This window comes from Rhinatrema bivittatum, chromosome 16 (genome assembly GCF_901001135.1).
Source record: "Rhinatrema bivittatum chromosome 16, aRhiBiv1.1, whole genome shotgun sequence".
NCBI lineage: Eukaryota > Metazoa > Chordata > Amphibia > Gymnophiona > Rhinatrematidae > Rhinatrema > Rhinatrema bivittatum.
In genome coordinates, this window is record NC_042630.1 from 23,085,225 (window position 1) to 23,102,328 (window position 17,104).

At 42.6% G+C, this 17,104-nt stretch overlaps 1 protein-coding gene across 1 annotated transcript in view; it reads right to left on the reverse strand.

Moving 5' to 3' along the window:
- The window catches only part of LOC115078303 (serine protease 55-like), a 48,314-nt gene that overhangs the window by 10,631 nt on the left and 20,579 nt on the right, over positions 1-17,104 (reverse strand). The window contains exons 3-4 of the mRNA XM_029581165.1: positions 14,888-15,147; positions 1,368-1,501 (exon numbers count right to left, since the gene is read on the reverse strand). Coding sequence (XP_029437025.1) covers positions 1,368-1,501; positions 14,888-15,147 — 394 coding nt within the window. The remainder of the gene's footprint in view (positions 1-1,367; positions 1,502-14,887; positions 15,148-17,104) is intronic.

The window sequence follows — 17,104 nt, forward strand, 5'->3', positions numbered from 1 at the left end:
TAACCATGTAACAGGAAGGCCGAAGCGCAGATACAAATAACAGGGAGAATGAACTTGGGGGCTAGGGTAGCCAGGAAATAAAGGACAGAAAAAACTAGAGAATGAGAACGTATGAAAATACACTATGACGCCTAGATCTCTTTCTTGGGTTGTAGCACCTAATATGGAACCCAACATTGTGTAACTATAGCATGGGTTATTTTTCCCTATATGCATCACCTTGCACTTATCCACATTAAATTTCATCTGCCATTTGGATGCCCAATTTTCCAGTCTCACAAGGTCTTCCTGCAATTTATCACAATCCGCTTGTGATTTAACTTCTCTGAACAATTTTGTATCATCTGCAAATTTGATTATCTCACTCATCGTATTTCTTTCCAGATCATTTATAAATATATTGAAAAGTAAGGGTCCCAATACAGATCCCTGAGGCACTCCACTGTCCACTCCCTGAGGCACTCCACTGTCCACTCCCTTCCACTGAGAAAATTGCCCATTTAATCCTACTCTCTGTTTCCTGTCTTTTAGCCAGTTTGTAATCCACAAAAGGACATCACCACCTATCCCATGCCTTTACTTTTCCTAGAAGCCTCTCATGAGGAACTTTGTCAAATGCCTTCTGAAAATCCTAGTACACTACATCTACCGGTTCACCTTTATCCACATGTTTATTAACTCCTTCAAAAAAGTGAAGCAGATTTGTGAGGCAAGACTTGCCCTGGGTAAAGCCATGCTGACTTTGTTCCATTAAACCATGTCTTTCTACATGTTCTGTGATTTTGATGTTTAGAACACTTTCCACTATTTTTCCTGGCACTGAAGTCAGGCTAACCGGTCTGTAGTTTCCCAGATCACCCCTGGAGCCCTTTTTAAATATTGAGGTTACATTTGCTATCCTCCAGTCTTCAGGTACAATGGATGATTTTAATGATAGGTTACAAATTTTTACTAATAGGGCTGAAATTAGATACCAGAGATACTGGTGGGAGAGAGGTTAGGGAAGAGGGATAGAGGAAGAGAGGCTAGGGGGGAGAGAGAGAGAGAGAGGGTCTAGTGAAGAGAGGCTGGGGGGAGGGGTGCTATATTTGTAATGACAGGATGGGGCTCCTAAATCTTTTGGATGTTAAAAAGGGTCCCTGCACCCAAAAAGGTCAAGAATCACTGTTCTAGAACTTCCTATCCATGGAAAAAGGTTTGCTTCCTGTGAGTTATTTATATCTTTGAGCTATTTGAATGTTTCTACCTATTCCTTCCCCCCTCTTTTCTTCTAGGGTGTTCATATTTAGTTTCATAAATCTCATCTAAAGAGCTACGATAAAGACATTCCAATAACTCAGACTGTATTGCTGCAATTGAAGTCTTACCACGCAGGCGCTACGGCCTCCTTCCTCAAATCCCGCACACAGCATGTTCTTAGATAACTTCCATGTCCGTGCCTTACATACATTCCAATCTACCAGCTCCATCTCCACTTTCTGTAAGACGTTGGGATAGCGGCCTATAAACCAAAACATTGCATATATATTAGTACAATCTCCTTTCCATCTTACTTAGAAACATTAAGGCAATGGAACCAGCATGTGAGGAAGAACGTGGGTCTTTCCCTCCCCGAGTCAGCTAGGGCTGAGAGGGTGCCCCCAGAGGCAGCATTCATAGGCACTGGTGGCAGGAAGCCCGGGGCATTCCATCATAGTTTCTATTAGTGGCCAGATTTGGGGCCCATGATGGCAGAATCCTACAAAGAGCTCTGCTGCATAGCAGCAGAGGACGGTCATTGTAATGACCGTCCTTGGGCTGTTGAAGCAAGAGCTGCTGAGAGTGGGACCTGTTACTGGCTAAAACCTGGTGTCTGTCTAAATTTCCTAGCTAAAACTATTGCTTGCTGAGGGTAGATTGATTGTGCTTTCAAATGTATTTCTTTCCTCTGGGGAGCTTTGCTTGATTAATTGTGCTTTGAAGTCTATTTCTTTTTGCTGAGGAGATTGTGCTTTAAAGTTTATTTTATTTCTTTATGACTTGGGTTTTGAGATTTCTTTCTTTCTGCGGGGGAGCTTTGCTTGATTAATTGTGCTTTGAAGTCTAATATTATTTTCTGTTTGAGACTGTGAAACGACTGTTTCCATATTTTTTTCCCAGCCACCCCTGACTCAAATCCACACATAGACTATGGCCCAATTAGGAGGCAGGGAGAAAATGTGCACATTTTTCCAAGGTCAAACAGGATCACAGTCCTCACACATGGGTGACATTATCAGATGGAAGCAGCGCAGAACTTTTGTAATTCAAAGTTTCTAGAACTTTCCACATGCTCTCCTGCTCATGTGTAGGCTGGCAAACTACCATGCATCCATGTGGGGGTTCAACAGTTATGGATATTCACTCCCCTGCTGGTCTGGGTTCTTTCTATTCCTAATGGGTAGGAATCATTAATTGTGGAGACCTGCAATTTTATTTTTCTCCCTTTAGTGGTCTTAGGTAGGTTTTTTGGTATTGTTTAAGTTTCTGTTCTTTTTTTATGTGTTTGCATGGCGCACAGGTACACTGAGGTGGCATCTACCACATGTTAGATATAGAGTTGTTTGATTTCACTGCACTTGTTTTCTGGTCAGTTCTCTGATTAAAAAGACAACCAGTGGCTTTAAAAGGTATTTCTTGTTAGGTTCATATTTATCATGGATCAACATGATAAATGTGTCCTTTGCCTGGGAGCCAGTCACAATGTCTGAGGGTGACAATTGTATATGACCATGATGCCTAAGAGGTATAGGTCCAAACTTGATCGCATGGAAAAGCACTTTGGGAACGGAAAGCCAAGCCCATGTATCAGAATTGGAGGCATCAATATTGATGGACCGAGGAGCTGCATCAAACACTGGTGATGCATCAGCAATGAGAGGTCAATCCCTTTTGACATTGAGCACCAGGAAGGATCAAGGGAACAGGCTGTCCTCTGTTCCCTACTACCCAAAAAAGTCGAAGGGTTCACTCTCTTTGATTCTAATATCAAGGAATTTTGATGCCAAGCATCTAGTGAAGACCAAAAATCATTGGTATCAGTCTCCATTGATGCATGCTGCTGGGAGCAGGGATGTTCCAGCTGTGGCTGTGATACACCCAAAGCATTCCTGTGCTGAGGAGAGCTCATTCTCAATTCAATCATGGTTCAGAGCCTCTCTACATGGGCTCCCCATCCCAGGTTAGATGTATCCATAGTCAGGACAATTTGGTCTGTAGGAATTTGAAAGGAGATACCTCTGGTCAGATTAGAATGATTTGCCACAGGATAGACACTCCTTGAGCAGTTGAATTATGCAGATGCTGTCTCAAAGATCCCATGTCTTGTATCAACTGTGATCTGAGGGTCTATTGAGCACTTTTTATGTGAAGACACGCCAAGGGAAGAACATGCACTATTGACACCATGTGGCCCAAAACTCGCTGTGCCTTGACTTCTAGGATGTTCCATCTCTAACAAAATTAAGTCCTTTTCCTGAAAAGGAATTCAAGGAGAAGGTAAATCTTCTGTGGTCTCTCTTTGGAATGGCCACAGCGGCTAGCAAAATAGAAAAATCTGGTAATTTGTGAAGCTTTGATAAAGGTGGCTCAGGAACTGAAGTCTTTGTTCTTTTCACCAAAGGTTCTTGTAAAAGGGAAGAATGCTGCTGTCTATGTGAGAGGAAAGAGAAATACGACTAGATCCTTTTCCCACATTGTGAGGATGTGGAAGAGGCAGTAGAGTGAAGTTGAATAGGAGATACTGCAATATCCTCCTGTTCTGAGGAATTGGACTCTTCTGGTATAAACAGTGTTTGTGGTTCTGAAGGGGTCTTATCGAGTGTAACCAATGATGCTCCCTTATCCCTTTCTTTAGGAGTCTATGTGGAATCCCTATGAGGGACAGCCAAAGGTATGGACAGCTGCCATCCTGCATCGGTCACAAGCTTCGCATATGTCGAGTGTGTCGGTGTGCTGCATGATTTCAGCGTTGTGTACATTGAGAGTGATTGCTGCATCATAGCGTCACGTAGACAATGTGTCGAGCATCGTTCTAAGTCTGATGTGTTATGGCTGTGATACACCCAAAGCATTCCTATGCTGAGGAGAGCTCATTCTCAATTCAATCATGGTTCAGAGCCTCCCTACATGGGCTCCACATCCCAGGTTAGATGTATCCATGGTCAGGGTATGCTTCGGGAGCGTTGATACCTCTCTGGCTTTTGCATTGTGCTTTTTGTGCATCGCTTGCTCTGGCATCATATAGGATGCATCCTTATGATTGAACTTTGACACACTTGGAGATGGCTTTTTTGCAGATTTTGTGTGCGTGCCTATCAACTGTGGTGCAAAGCCTGCTTTTGATTGAAGCACACTAGGTCCTTTACCCATCTGTTACTTTTTTATCCCTCGGGCTGAGGCAGTTTCCATCAGGCCTATTGATGATGTCTTTTTTACCAGGCTTGGATGATGAGTTTTTGGGCCCAGAGATGATTGCATTGAGCAACAATCAGTGGGTGGACAGGATGGAATATAGCTACCTGTTCCCGACGAGGCCCAGTCCTCTTCTCTCAATTTGGCAATCTTTGCTGCCCATTGCTTTTGTGCACGTGGGAGGACATCTGCCTGCAATCCTGCCAGAAATCTTGGTCATGGTCAGGCCCCAGGCACAAATAACAATAATTATATCCATCATGATATGGCCGCATTGGCAGTATTTAAATCCTGGTGTTTTGTGGGACATGGTAGCACTAAAAATTGATGTTTTGGGGTTGGCTTTCATGAATGAAGAGGAAAACTACAAGGAGAAGATAGGACAAACATTCCCACACATCTGTGTGAAACGCAGAAAAAAGGAGACCTGCAGGAACGCGCAGTATAGCCACGCATGGTCACAGAACAAAGCTCTGTCATCTTGGAGAGATAGCTCCGCCCCTTTGCTGCCGGATGATGTCACGCAGAAAGCATGACTATTGCAGCCCGTTTGTTGATGGAAATTTATTTATACAAACTGCAAACCTAATTTTTAAATTTTATTCAATTTCCACTTCACTCTCAAAAACCTAACATTATATCCTTTATTTCGCTATGTGGCTAAAAATTTCCGCATAATCTAGAAGCTCTTCTGCTGGAGTTCTGTACTTAACTGGTAGCAAAGTTACTTACTTACTTATTTATTTATTTATTTATTTATTTATTTATTTTTGTTATACCGAATTTCATAACAAGAATCACATCAACCTGGTTTACAATTAACAATGTGTGTAAAGCAGAGGGTAACATAGTAATCAATATTCCAAATTCAAACTTCAAAAACAGTAAACAATAGAATGGATGTGAGAAAGTTACAATAAAACAGGGAGAATTAACTTGGATCTGGAAAAGGGGGGAGATAACTGAGCAGTGTAATCTTTACATTGCAGACAATTGCATAGTTGTATAGCAAGAAAGAATCTATATGATACAGTTGTGTAGCATGATAATAAGGTGCTGAGTATGAGTGTGAAGTTGGTGGTTTCTTATTTCAATCCAATTTTTGAATAAGAGTTAGTGCTGTTGGGTGGCGGTTTTAATCTAGGCCTGGGAATGATTTTTTAAAAAGCCAAGTTTTTTGTCTTTTCCTAAATGATAGTGTGCAGGGTTCTTGTCTCAAGTCAGGTGGGATAGAGTTCCATAGAGGTGGACCTGCTGAGGAGAAAGCTCTGAGACTGAGAGATTTATGTTGGTAGGTTTTGGCATGTGGAGCCTGTAGTGATTCTTTGTAGGATTCCCTGATGGGTCTGGTGGATGTGTGTTTTTTAAAGGGGATTTGTAGGTCGAGCTGAGTGTGATGGTGGATGGCCTTGTAGATGATAGTGATGGATTTGTAGGTGATTCTGTAGTGAATCGGTAACCAATGAAGGTCTTTGAGGATTGGGGAGATATGGTCGATTCTCCTGGAGTTTGTAAGGATTCTGGCTGCTGTGTTCTGTACCATTTGTAGTGGCTTGGTATATGAAGCTAGGAGGCCTAGTAGTAGTGAGTTGCAATAATCTAGTTTGGAGAAGATTATTGCTTGCATGATTGTTCTAAAGTCCTGAGCATGGAAAAGCAGTTTTAAGGTTAAGACGATTGTCTAAGATGGCTCCTAGGTCTCTTATATGGGCGGTTTGAAGGAGGGCTGGTGGTTTTGAATGTGTGTTGTTGTTTTCCTGTGTTATGAGCAGGTATTCCGTTTTCGAAGCATTGAGGACTAGGTTTAGGCTGGTGAGGAGGTGTTTGATTTCTAATAAGCAACTATCCCAGTATTCCATTGTTTTCGTGATGGATTCTTTTATAGGGATAACAATCTGAACGTCGTCAGCGAAGAGGAAGTGTTTCAGGCTTAGTTTTGTGAGCAGTTGACATAGTGGGAGCAGGTAGACATTAAAAAGCGTGGGTGAAAGTGATGAACCTTGCGGTACCCCTTGGGTGGAAGGGTGATATTGGGATTCTGTATTATGAATTTTGACCCTATATCCTCTGTTCTCCAGGAAGGTTTTAAACCAAGATAGTGTAGCACCTGTCACTCCTATGTTTGCCAGCTGTTTTAGAAGGAGGTAGTGGTTGACGGTATCAAAGGCCGCCGAGAAGTCGAGGAGGATTAATAAAAATGCTTGGCCTTTATCAATTCCGGAGAGGAGGAAGTCCGTTAGTGAGAGGAGTAGCGTTTCGGTGCTTGCGGCTTTGCGAAAACCATATTGATTTGGAGATAGAATACTGTGGTCCTCCAAGTAGTTGGAAAGTTGCGTGTTCACCAGTCTTTCCATAACTTTGGCTATGAATGGGAGGTTGGAAATGGGGCGAAAGTTGTTAGGATCACATGCATTTAGATTCGGTTTTTTTTAGAAGGGGTTTGATTGAGGCTGTTTTTAGGTCATCTGGGTAGATACCCTGGGACAGGGAACAGTTTATGATTTCAGCTAGGGTTTTTGATATAGTATCCGGGATGAGAAGAAGCATTTTGGAAGGGATTAGATCAAAAGGGTGTGATGAAGGTTTCATTTTCTTCAACACCGATTGTATCTCTGTGATGGTGATGGGTTCGAATGCGTTAAGCTGAATGTCTTTGTTTGGGAGAAGATATGAGTTATCGGGTGAGCTAGTGTTAGGTATCAGCTGATTGAGGAGGTCAGAGATTTTTTTGTTGAAATGTAGAGCCAGTTCGTCTGCTTTAGTCTGGGATAGTTCGGTTGGGATATCTGGAGTGATAGCTTTAGTGAGACTGGAAACAAAGGCAAATAGAGCTTTTGAGTCAAAGATGAGGTGGTGAATCTTGAGGGCATAGTAGTCTCTTTTGGTTTTCTGTGTCATGCTCTTGTATAGGTGGAGTGCGCGTTTGTAATCCGAGAGTGAGGCCGGTGAAGGGGCTTTGCGCCATTTTTTTTCTTTCTGCCGAAGTAGTTGTTTGAGATTTCGCAGTTCATCATTAAACCAGGGTTGTCTCTTGGATGCATTTAAAGATTTAATATGTGAAACCACACCAGTATCATGCATAATTCTTTTTTCTTTTTTACACTTTTCAGATCAAAACCTTTAACTGGTCTGGAAGTGCTGCTTTCTTCTCTAAAGGAAAACCTTTAGAACAGCACAAGGATGCTTCCAAGGGGTCTTATAAATATCCCAAAAGAGACCTCTTTATTTCATGCTATTACTCTTACCAAAAAAGGTGTGTCATTAAGTTAACAGCTCGTTACTGTTTTACCGAGGCCAAGAAGTCAAACAACCTGTTTTTTAAGCTTTCCTTCATACGGAAGGGATCCTAGACCCCTAGTGTGTAACACCATGCATCCCAAGAAGCTCTGCATCCATCCCCTGGGGTGTTTCCATACCTGGGTTGCTGTCTCTCTCTCTTGAGATGCCTCCTCTTGCCATGAGTTAATGAAGGCCTCTGGTTCCTGCACTAGCTTATCCCCCCCTGCCTCTCACTTTCTGTGCTTTACAAGGGGAGGAAAAGGCTCTGGTACCAGAACGAGGGTTTCAAATGCTGCGTTTACCACAGCTCGGCTAGTGATTTTATGCACTTTGTCTCCTTTCTTCTTTACCCAAGATCTAGACTTACCAGAGTAAGTAAGGGGGACAAGTCTGGAAAGAGAGACTGGGCCTGCCTGCCACGTCTTTCAAGGATTGTGGTTGCACCTTCAACTGCAAAGTCTCCAGGGGAGATGATAGCCCTTCTTCTGACCCATTCCCAGGCCGAGGGACAACTCTCTGGGTTACAGCTCTTGCCACTGCTTCTACCCTCTGAAGTTTCTCCAACACTTTAAGATGGGGGATCAAAGGGGAAATCGCCTCAGTAGTGCCTATTCTTCCTCTCCCTGAACTGTTTTATGTCTTCTTGGGATTGGGGACATCTTTGTGAGATCTTTTTTCTCTTGCTTGATCCTACCTCCCTGAAAGCTTTCTTCTTATTTTCCTTGTGGGCATTGACCTTTTGGGACTTTTCTTTTGGGAGAGGACTAAAGATGTTCCTCAGGGCCATTTTATTGCTGACTTCTAATGCCAGTCGTGCCACTCCTGGGGAACTCAGATGCTCTGGGACCTTCCCAGACTCAGATCTCCTGGCAGGCACTCCATTAGTTGTCTTAGGTGGCGAGATCATGGCACTTTTCAGGGGCTTGGGAGCCTTGGAGGCAGGGGGAGAAGTGGGAGGTGTTTTGATCTTAGGGCACCACCATCTGGTATAGCCTGACTGATGGAAATAGTAGTGCTAGTCATCACCTATGATGTAATACATTTTGTAGGGGCAGCCCATGAAAAAAAACACCCTTTTGCCCCCTTCCTTCTCTCGGGCACTTGGATAATGACCTGGCGCCTGAAAGATTTTAGGTGCTGCAAACCTGCTTCCTTATGCCCCAGGGAAGTTATGGAAACCTCTGATATAATCTCCCCTAGGGTGGCTTCAGTACTTCGTCTGGGAAGTAGGGTGGTACATTCAATAGTACCACCCTTGTTGCAGGCTTTTCCAGGGGTCTTTCCACTGTTTATCAAGGGTTGCCAACTCAGATTTCTCTGGTGGCTGACTCCCATTACTAATATATTTATTTCTTCTGGCTTCCTTCTGCCTGTGTCCCTTCTTAGGTGGGGTCCCAACTCTCTCCAGTGCTTCACTTGTTTCCTTTGGCACAACTCTAGTATTGTATGGAGCTGTTTGGCAACTCTCTCTCCCTTCAGAATCGCCGCCTTGGGTGACAGCTGCTTCTGGGCTTGCACCTCATCAGGAGCTAGACTTGTTCCAGACAACTGAAAGGGAGGAGATGCCCCAGTTTCCCTGGGGAATCTCTTCCCCATGGGCAGATCTCTTTTCAGCTCCATTAGATGTTCCATCTTGCCTTATTTGCAAGAGAAAGGGGAGGGAGTTGTCCACTTTTCCTGTTGCTGTGACATCAATGGCTTTTGTCATTCCAATTGAGAATAGGCTGGAAAGGATGGGATCCAAGTGGACCCAGCTGGATTCTGTTTTTAGCTCCTGTATAGCAGAGCAAACCACTCCCTCCTCTTCTCTCTCCTTCCTTTTCCTACTCCCCTTTTGTAAGTTTGGGGTACCTGGGGATACACCACCCTTTTGGGGTTCCCCTTGCGGTTCTCTTAACATTGCATCCCTCAATTCAATGAGGGGGTTCCCCTTCTATAATAGGAGGAGCCTCCAGAAGAGGATGGGCTGGGTGAGACAGCCCAGTGAGATGTGTGACTACATCAGCCTCTGAGGATGCCCACTGATCATCAGAGATCCTCTTCTACAATGAGAAGATCTGCTGGAAAGAAAGGGGCTGGTTCTGACCAATCAGCAGATTGTTTATTTCCAATATCCTCTGAGGGTGCTCTTAGAGAGCTGAGGCCTGGGAAAGGACAGAACTGCTGGGTACCATCAGGATTATCAACCTCAAATGCTCTCTCATCCTCCGCTGCACTTTCCAGTGCCTATCCTAGGGAGTCCCCTCACAGAGAGAGAAGAGTCTCTTACAGAGGAAGAGGTACTGTCTTTCTAGGAGTTGTTGGGTATCACATGGAGGGGTCATCTGGAAGGTTGGGGGTGGGTACTGTGCCACTTCTCTGGGACTTAGATGTGGTCACTTCAACATCACCCTATTGGTTGAAGGGGCCTGATTTGTCTCCTCCTGAAGTTTCCAGGATAATGGGGGTTCTCTGCCTCAGGGATCAGAGCCAGTTAAGATATTCCCCTCTTGAGGGCCAGAGGCTGCTTGTTTGTCTCCTTTTTAATGTTGTAGAACACAAGCTCCAGGTTCCAACCGCTAACCCCCAATTGGCATTTTTATTTTGTTAAGCAGGGTGGAAGGGGGTGGGGAAGATATAATTTCTCCCTGGATGGTTCTGGTTGGGGAATTTTTGTCAGCTTAACTATTCTCTCCTTCATTTTTGAAGGAAATATATGGCTGCTAAACCTTCTCTTGCTTAATCTCTGCAGAAAGCCAGTTGGGGCTAGGAGAGAAGGAGTGAAAAATCTCTTCACCAGGATATTTAGCAACTGGGGGAGATGTTGCTTGAAGAGACTTAACACCTTTGGTCAGTCTCTCTGTCACTATTTTGGGAAGGCTGAGGCACTCTTGCCTTCTCTTTTTATTTTTTTTATAACTTTTTATTTAAATATCAAGCAGACAACATGTAAGAGAAAAACAAAAAACACACAATAATAAAATTGCAAGCAGTAGCTGTGGACATGAGTCTAATTAACACATCTCCTAGATTCTATACATCACCCCCACCCTTTCATTTCCAAATATTTCCAATAAGGCTTCCATATTTTCTTATATAAAAAGAACTTTTTGCACAAAGCAAATGTTATTTTCTCAATAACTGCAATGTCATGAATTTGTTTAAGCAAATGAGAAAGGTTGGGACTTCCAATGTGTTGTAATAATGAATCTGGAAGCGTGGATGAGGTGATTGCTAAGTTTACGCTGGGCACTCATCAGAGAGAAATCGATCCACACTCCAAGAAGACACAATTCAGGAGATAAGCTCACAGGACAGCCCAATATCTCTGTCATGATCGCCCCCAACCCGTTTCCAGAAATCCAGCACTATTGGATAAGACCATCGCACGTGGAGATGTGACCCCCCTCCTCCCCACACCAACATAATCTGGAGGACCCTGTGGTGAAATGCACATAATATAAGGGATACCGGTAAGTTCTTCTCACCAATTTGTACATCAACTCTGATCTGTGATTACAGATCGAGATTAAAGGTATTCTTTTCCAAATACCCACCCAGTTTCTGTCCATCAGTCGCAACCCTAGTTCCTCATTCCACTGAGCAATCAGAGCTGCAATTATCTCTTGTCCTTCCAAGATCAATGTGATTGCTCTATATAAATGGGAGATGACCCTTTTATTGGGGCCAGACACCTTAAGCACCTGTTCCACTTGAGAGGGCATCTTCCTTTCCCATGTCGGCCCTTCAGATTTAGATAATTGAGCCTTTAATCTATCATAACTCCCTCTAGCACCCCTTTCTAGGTCAAATTCATCCTGTAAATCCTCAAAAGAAATCAACTCTCTTTGTCTCATAACTGCCCCAAACATTGCAAACCCTCCTGCCCCCAACTAACCAGGTCAGGTGGAAAATGGCTATGGACAGAAATGGATTGTCTCTTAACACTGCCATTGGAGCAGGAGTCCCTATAGTTAGCTTCAGAGATTTGCACAATTCTCGCCATACTTTCATTGTGTGTGCAATTATAGGACATTAACATGCAACCCTATGAGCCTGTAAAAACATAGGGGATAAACATGGCAAGACTGCTAAGTCTAACATTCCTGCCCTACCTGATTCAAGAGATGCCCATGGCTGGAATACCCATCTTTCTATGTTGGTTGGTTTTTGCTGTCCCTAGAGGGCTCACAATCTAAGTTTGTGAGTCCACTAGGGACAGCAATTGTGAGCCCTCTAGGGACAGAGAAATAACTACAGTACCTGAAAGTAATCCGCTTTGAAGTGCTGAAAACCGGAGTATAAATATTAAATTAATAAGGTTTACATCACTTGAAGTTTAGCTGCTTCAGAAGTCTGGTTAAATCAAGGATTTTAGCAAGGAGGCCCTCTGTACTGGCAGGACCTTTTGTGATCATTGTTTGCTCTCAAGACTTATTATTGACCTTTGCAATCTTCCTGATTTAAACTTCTGTGCTCATAGTTTTGTATGCAATCATCAACAATATCTGGCTCATAAGTGGCTGATATTTGGTGCTAGGCTTCTTTCATTGGTTAGCCAGATAGATGCATTATCCAGATATCTCAATAGTATGACTGAGTCTAATGTCAATGAGGGACTTTCTGTTTAACAAAACAAACCAGGATGACCAATTAAGATCTGACATTTACAGCCTTGCTATACAATCGAATTTAAAATTAACTCTATCCAATTGACAATAGTGACAATGCAGAATGTCCCTCTGATTATCATAAGACTCAGTCATACTCAATGAGCTATCTGGATATGATGTCAACCAAGCAGATGTCTTATGAACTGGATAACCAATGAAAGAAGCCTAGCACCAGACATAAGCCACTTATGAGCCAGATTCTGATGATGACTGCATACAAAATTATCAGCACAGAAGTTTAAACCAGGAAGATTGCAATGGAAAATAATAAGCCCTGAGAGCATATGATTATCGCAAAATGTCCTTGCAGTACAAAGGCACACTCTTCTAAAGACTTCAATTTGGTCAGACTTCTGAAGCAGTTAAACTTCAAGTGATATAAATGTTAGATGGGGTCAGGTATTTCTTTTTAGGATTATATGCTCAGCCACACAGAGTAAACAGTGAAGGTTGAAGCTCTTAATTTTCCTCCGAGCCGCGCTGCAGTCTTCTTTTCTTCGGGCCGATGCCGAGCGCACTAGCATGGTCTCTTCTTGCCGCGCACGCACCCGATACTCTCCACTTCCTCTTCCGGGCCACGGGGGGGCCCTGTGTGTGTGTGTGTGTGTGAGTGTGAGAGTGAGTGAGAGATTGCATGTATGTGAATGATTGAGAGCCTGTACATGTGAAAGAGAGTATGTCTGTGATTGAGAGCCTGCCTGTGAGAGAGAGAGAGCATGAATGTAAGTTTACCATTGGGAACCTGTATGTGTAAGTTTGTGATTGAAAACCTGTTTGTGTGAAAGAGTATGTGTGTATGATTGAGATCCTTTGTGTGTGAGAGAAATCATGTGTATGTATGATTAAGAGCCTGTGTGTATAAGTAAGAGAGAGATCATGTGTGTCTGTGTGTGATTGAGAGCTGGTTTAGGTGATGGAGCATGTGAGTATGTGATTGAGAGCCTGTGTTTAAATGAGAGAGAGAGACCATGTGTGTCTGTGTGTGATTGAGAGCTGATTTAGGTGAGGGAGCATGTGAGTATGTGATTGAGAGCCTGTGTATGAGAGAAAAAGACAGCATGTATTTATGTGATTGAAAGCCTGTGTGTGTGTAAGCGTGAAAAGATAGACAGCATATGTGTAAATGTGTAATTAAGAGCCTATATAAGTGAGAGAGAAAAAACATGTGTATATGTGAGTGACTGAGAGCATGTGTGTATAGGTGTGTCATTGAGAGCCAGTGTGAGAGAGAGCGCTGGTATGTGACTGAGAGAGGAGAAAGTTCCAAGCAAACCTCCCCACCTCCTGCTAATTCAGAACAATCTCAGGACACCTGGATATCAAACGTTCCCAGGTATGCAGAGCAAAAAAATTTTTGTATCCTTATTATTTTTCATTACTGGGTCTTTGTGTCTGCTATTTTGAAATATTTTGTTGGTATCTGGAAATGTTTTATATGAGTTTTTAATTATTGGATATTCCACTCATCAGCTGTTTCAAAATATGTTCTTTTTGTTAGTACAGTTTTACTGCTGATGATTTTATATTTCTTGATTTGTTTTATAAGGATGGGTGATGTTTCTTTTTTCCTTTGTTACACTGCATACAGAGACTCTGGCTTGTTGCAGTTTCCAATTCAGTTTTTTCTGCATGCTTCTAGTTATGCGTTTTGGTCACTTTATTCTATGTTAGGTGAGGGTCAGCACATGTGATTCAGGTGAGGATCTCTGCTGGTGTGTAGTTTCTGTGTAGGACTCTATAGCAGCCTGACTTGGTCCGTTTTCCTAATAGGAGATGTATTGGTGTCTTAAGGCCTGGTGTAATATTTTCAGAGACTTATTGTACTTTAAAAGTGTGATCTTACATAAAATGCACACATTTACTTGTATTTAGTTTTAAACATATTGTATGGCTCTCATGGAATTACATTTTAAAATATGTGGCGTTTATGGCTCTCTCAGCCAAAAAGGTTCCTGACCCCTGTTATAAAGTGTGTTTTGTATTTATCTTGTATGTACTCTATAAAGAATTCTGTAGCCTTGAATACTACGATGGTAACTTTTAAACAGGCGCACATGTGCACGTGTTTGTCAGCCTGCACCTAGGGACTTGGCTATTTTATAACAATTGTGGAAGCACACTTGTGCATGCAAATGCCACTTCTACCGCATAAGTGGGGGGATTTTTAGTAGACATGCACTAGTCCAATTAAAAGAGTCCCAGTATGCAAACACTTTATCTTTGCATTATTTTTCATTTTGTGGGTTTTAGGGTGTCTGCTAACTCCCTGTTTATTATTGATGTTTTATTGTTTTAAGTTGATATCCTGCCCTTCTATATTAAAGGAGCCCAGAGTAGGTTACAATATAAAATATGTAATGGTTAAGATATAGATATATGTTTTTATCAGTTAAATATTAGCTAAAACAATACAGATCCTACTACAGAGAGAAGCCTCATATGGATTATAAGGCTTCATCTTTTCCTTCCCCTGAGCCGAGTCAAATACTCATTGATACATTAGAACTGAAACATGGTGCACTCACCAGTCGACAATGAACCCCACCCGATCACAAAGCATGTCGTCCAGTCTTTGTTGCTGAAGTTACCAGCAGGTGGAAGGCAGATAGGAGTCTTCAGCACATTGAACTCTATGGGGTTGGCCAGCAGCAGCAGGGCAATGTCATTGTTCATGTCTCTTTTATTGAATGCCTCATGAATAATGACCTTCCGCAGCTTTGTCTGTTCCTTTGCTTTGTTGAGCATTGTTGCCCCTGCTTTCACTCTCCGGTACTTAAAAGTGGCACTGAGCACAAAAGACATAGCAAGACCAATAAAGATGTCAGTCAATGTTCCCTCTCAGAGGCATTCATGCGCTTGCGCTCACATCGTTTCTCATGGCCATGCACAGCTTTTCCCCACATTAAGGAAAATTGACAGGGTCATAGTGGAGCTCATCCCACCAATGCCCGAAACAAAGAAGCGACCCTCCCAAAACTCTAAGGCTCCTCCTCCTCCTTCCTGCCTATGCAGGCATGGAAGAAAAAGGTTGCCAGAGCTACGTGAGCAGGAAGGAGGAGGAGTGTCAGCCTGTGTGCACAACAGGTACAGTGTCTGTGGCAGGGCCATTTCACAGAAGCCCAAGAAGAGTCCTGGTAGCAGGGCTGCCATAGTGCCCATCCCACAGCAACCCACAAAGAGGAGGCCCAGAGGCAAGAGGAAGGCTGAGACCCTGTAAATTTGTGTGTGTGTGAGAGTTAAGAGGGGAGCCTATCCCGCTTGCGGCAAAGAGCAATAGAGATTAGTCAGGCTGCGAGCAGCGCCCAACCTACTTGCGGCCCTGAGAAACACACAGTCGGTGGCGTGAATGAGGTAGGAGTCAGGGCGAGATCGGGGGTGGGGGGGGGGGAGGGGGCGGCACAAGGCAGAAGGATCACCTAGGGCGCTTAATACCCTTGCACCATCCCTGCCTCTTCCTCACTATCCAAATGGTTTGTGCTGTTAATCCAACTACATTCTAAATAAGGTCCACACCAAGTTATTTTCTAAAATAATTTCAAAAATGTTTTTGGGGTTAACAGGCATAGCAAATATTTACAAAACAGTAGAAGATGATAATGGTTTTTGAGTTAAGCAGAGTTCACAGGCTTTCACAACCAAGATACAACTATATAGATATAACATTTACAATTCAACAGTGCACTACAATATTCCTTACTCCTCTTCCTTTAGAAATGTGTTGGTCACATTCCTTCCTCTGTACTCAATTCTAGATTAACAATAGGATAACTCACCATCAATTAAGATACATCAACCTCCTCTCACTACTCAATCTCAGCTTCAATTACATCAGGCAGGTACTACCTCTCCTTAGGTGCAATACACTGCATCCAAGGACTTTCCTGGCATCCTAGGTTCACTCCTTGTTCAGCTCCCTCTTCTCCTCCTGGTCTTCGACCATGGGGGCCAAATCACTCTTTTTGGTTTTTTTTTTATTAAACTTTTCATTTTTCAAAAGATATACACAGCTTTGTATCATAATTACTACATATAAGAAACTTTCTTACAATATTAAACATCCTTATACATTTCTGTGAAGTCTAGAAACACAATTCACAAGTAATTGCAGAAACTGGTTAACAGAAATTAGAGCAGAATTATTCAATGAAATTACATAAAGAATGTGTCTGATCCATATCTATTTGTATCCCCCATATTATACTAAGGAGGTATTATGGGGCTAGGAGTCAAGGAAGGCGCGTAGCTGGTCAACCTGATTAAAAATATATCTATTGTTCTGATATAGAACAACACATCTGCAAGGACAACGTAAAATAAACTTAGCTCCTTGTTGCATGACCTTTTCCCTTAATGCTAGAAATTCTTTTCTTCTAACTTGAGTGTTTAAGGACACATCAGGAAAAATCCTGATTGGATAACCGTGAAAATTTAAACTTTGGTATTTGAAATATAATCTAAGAATAACATCTCTTTGTGAAATGTCTGCGAGTTGGACAATTAGTGTAGCACGTGATTTTATTTCAGTATCTGAGGACCTCTCTAAGAGTTCTGACAAATTTATATCATCCTTCACCTCTTCTTGATTCTGTTCTCCTGAACCAAATTTACCTTTAACTTGAGTAACGTAATATATCCTGGATATCACTGGCAAAGTTATATCAGTATATTTCAGGATATTTATTAAATAACTTCTGATCAGTTCTCGAGGAGACAGTAGGTGCGTTTTAGGGAAGTTCAGGATT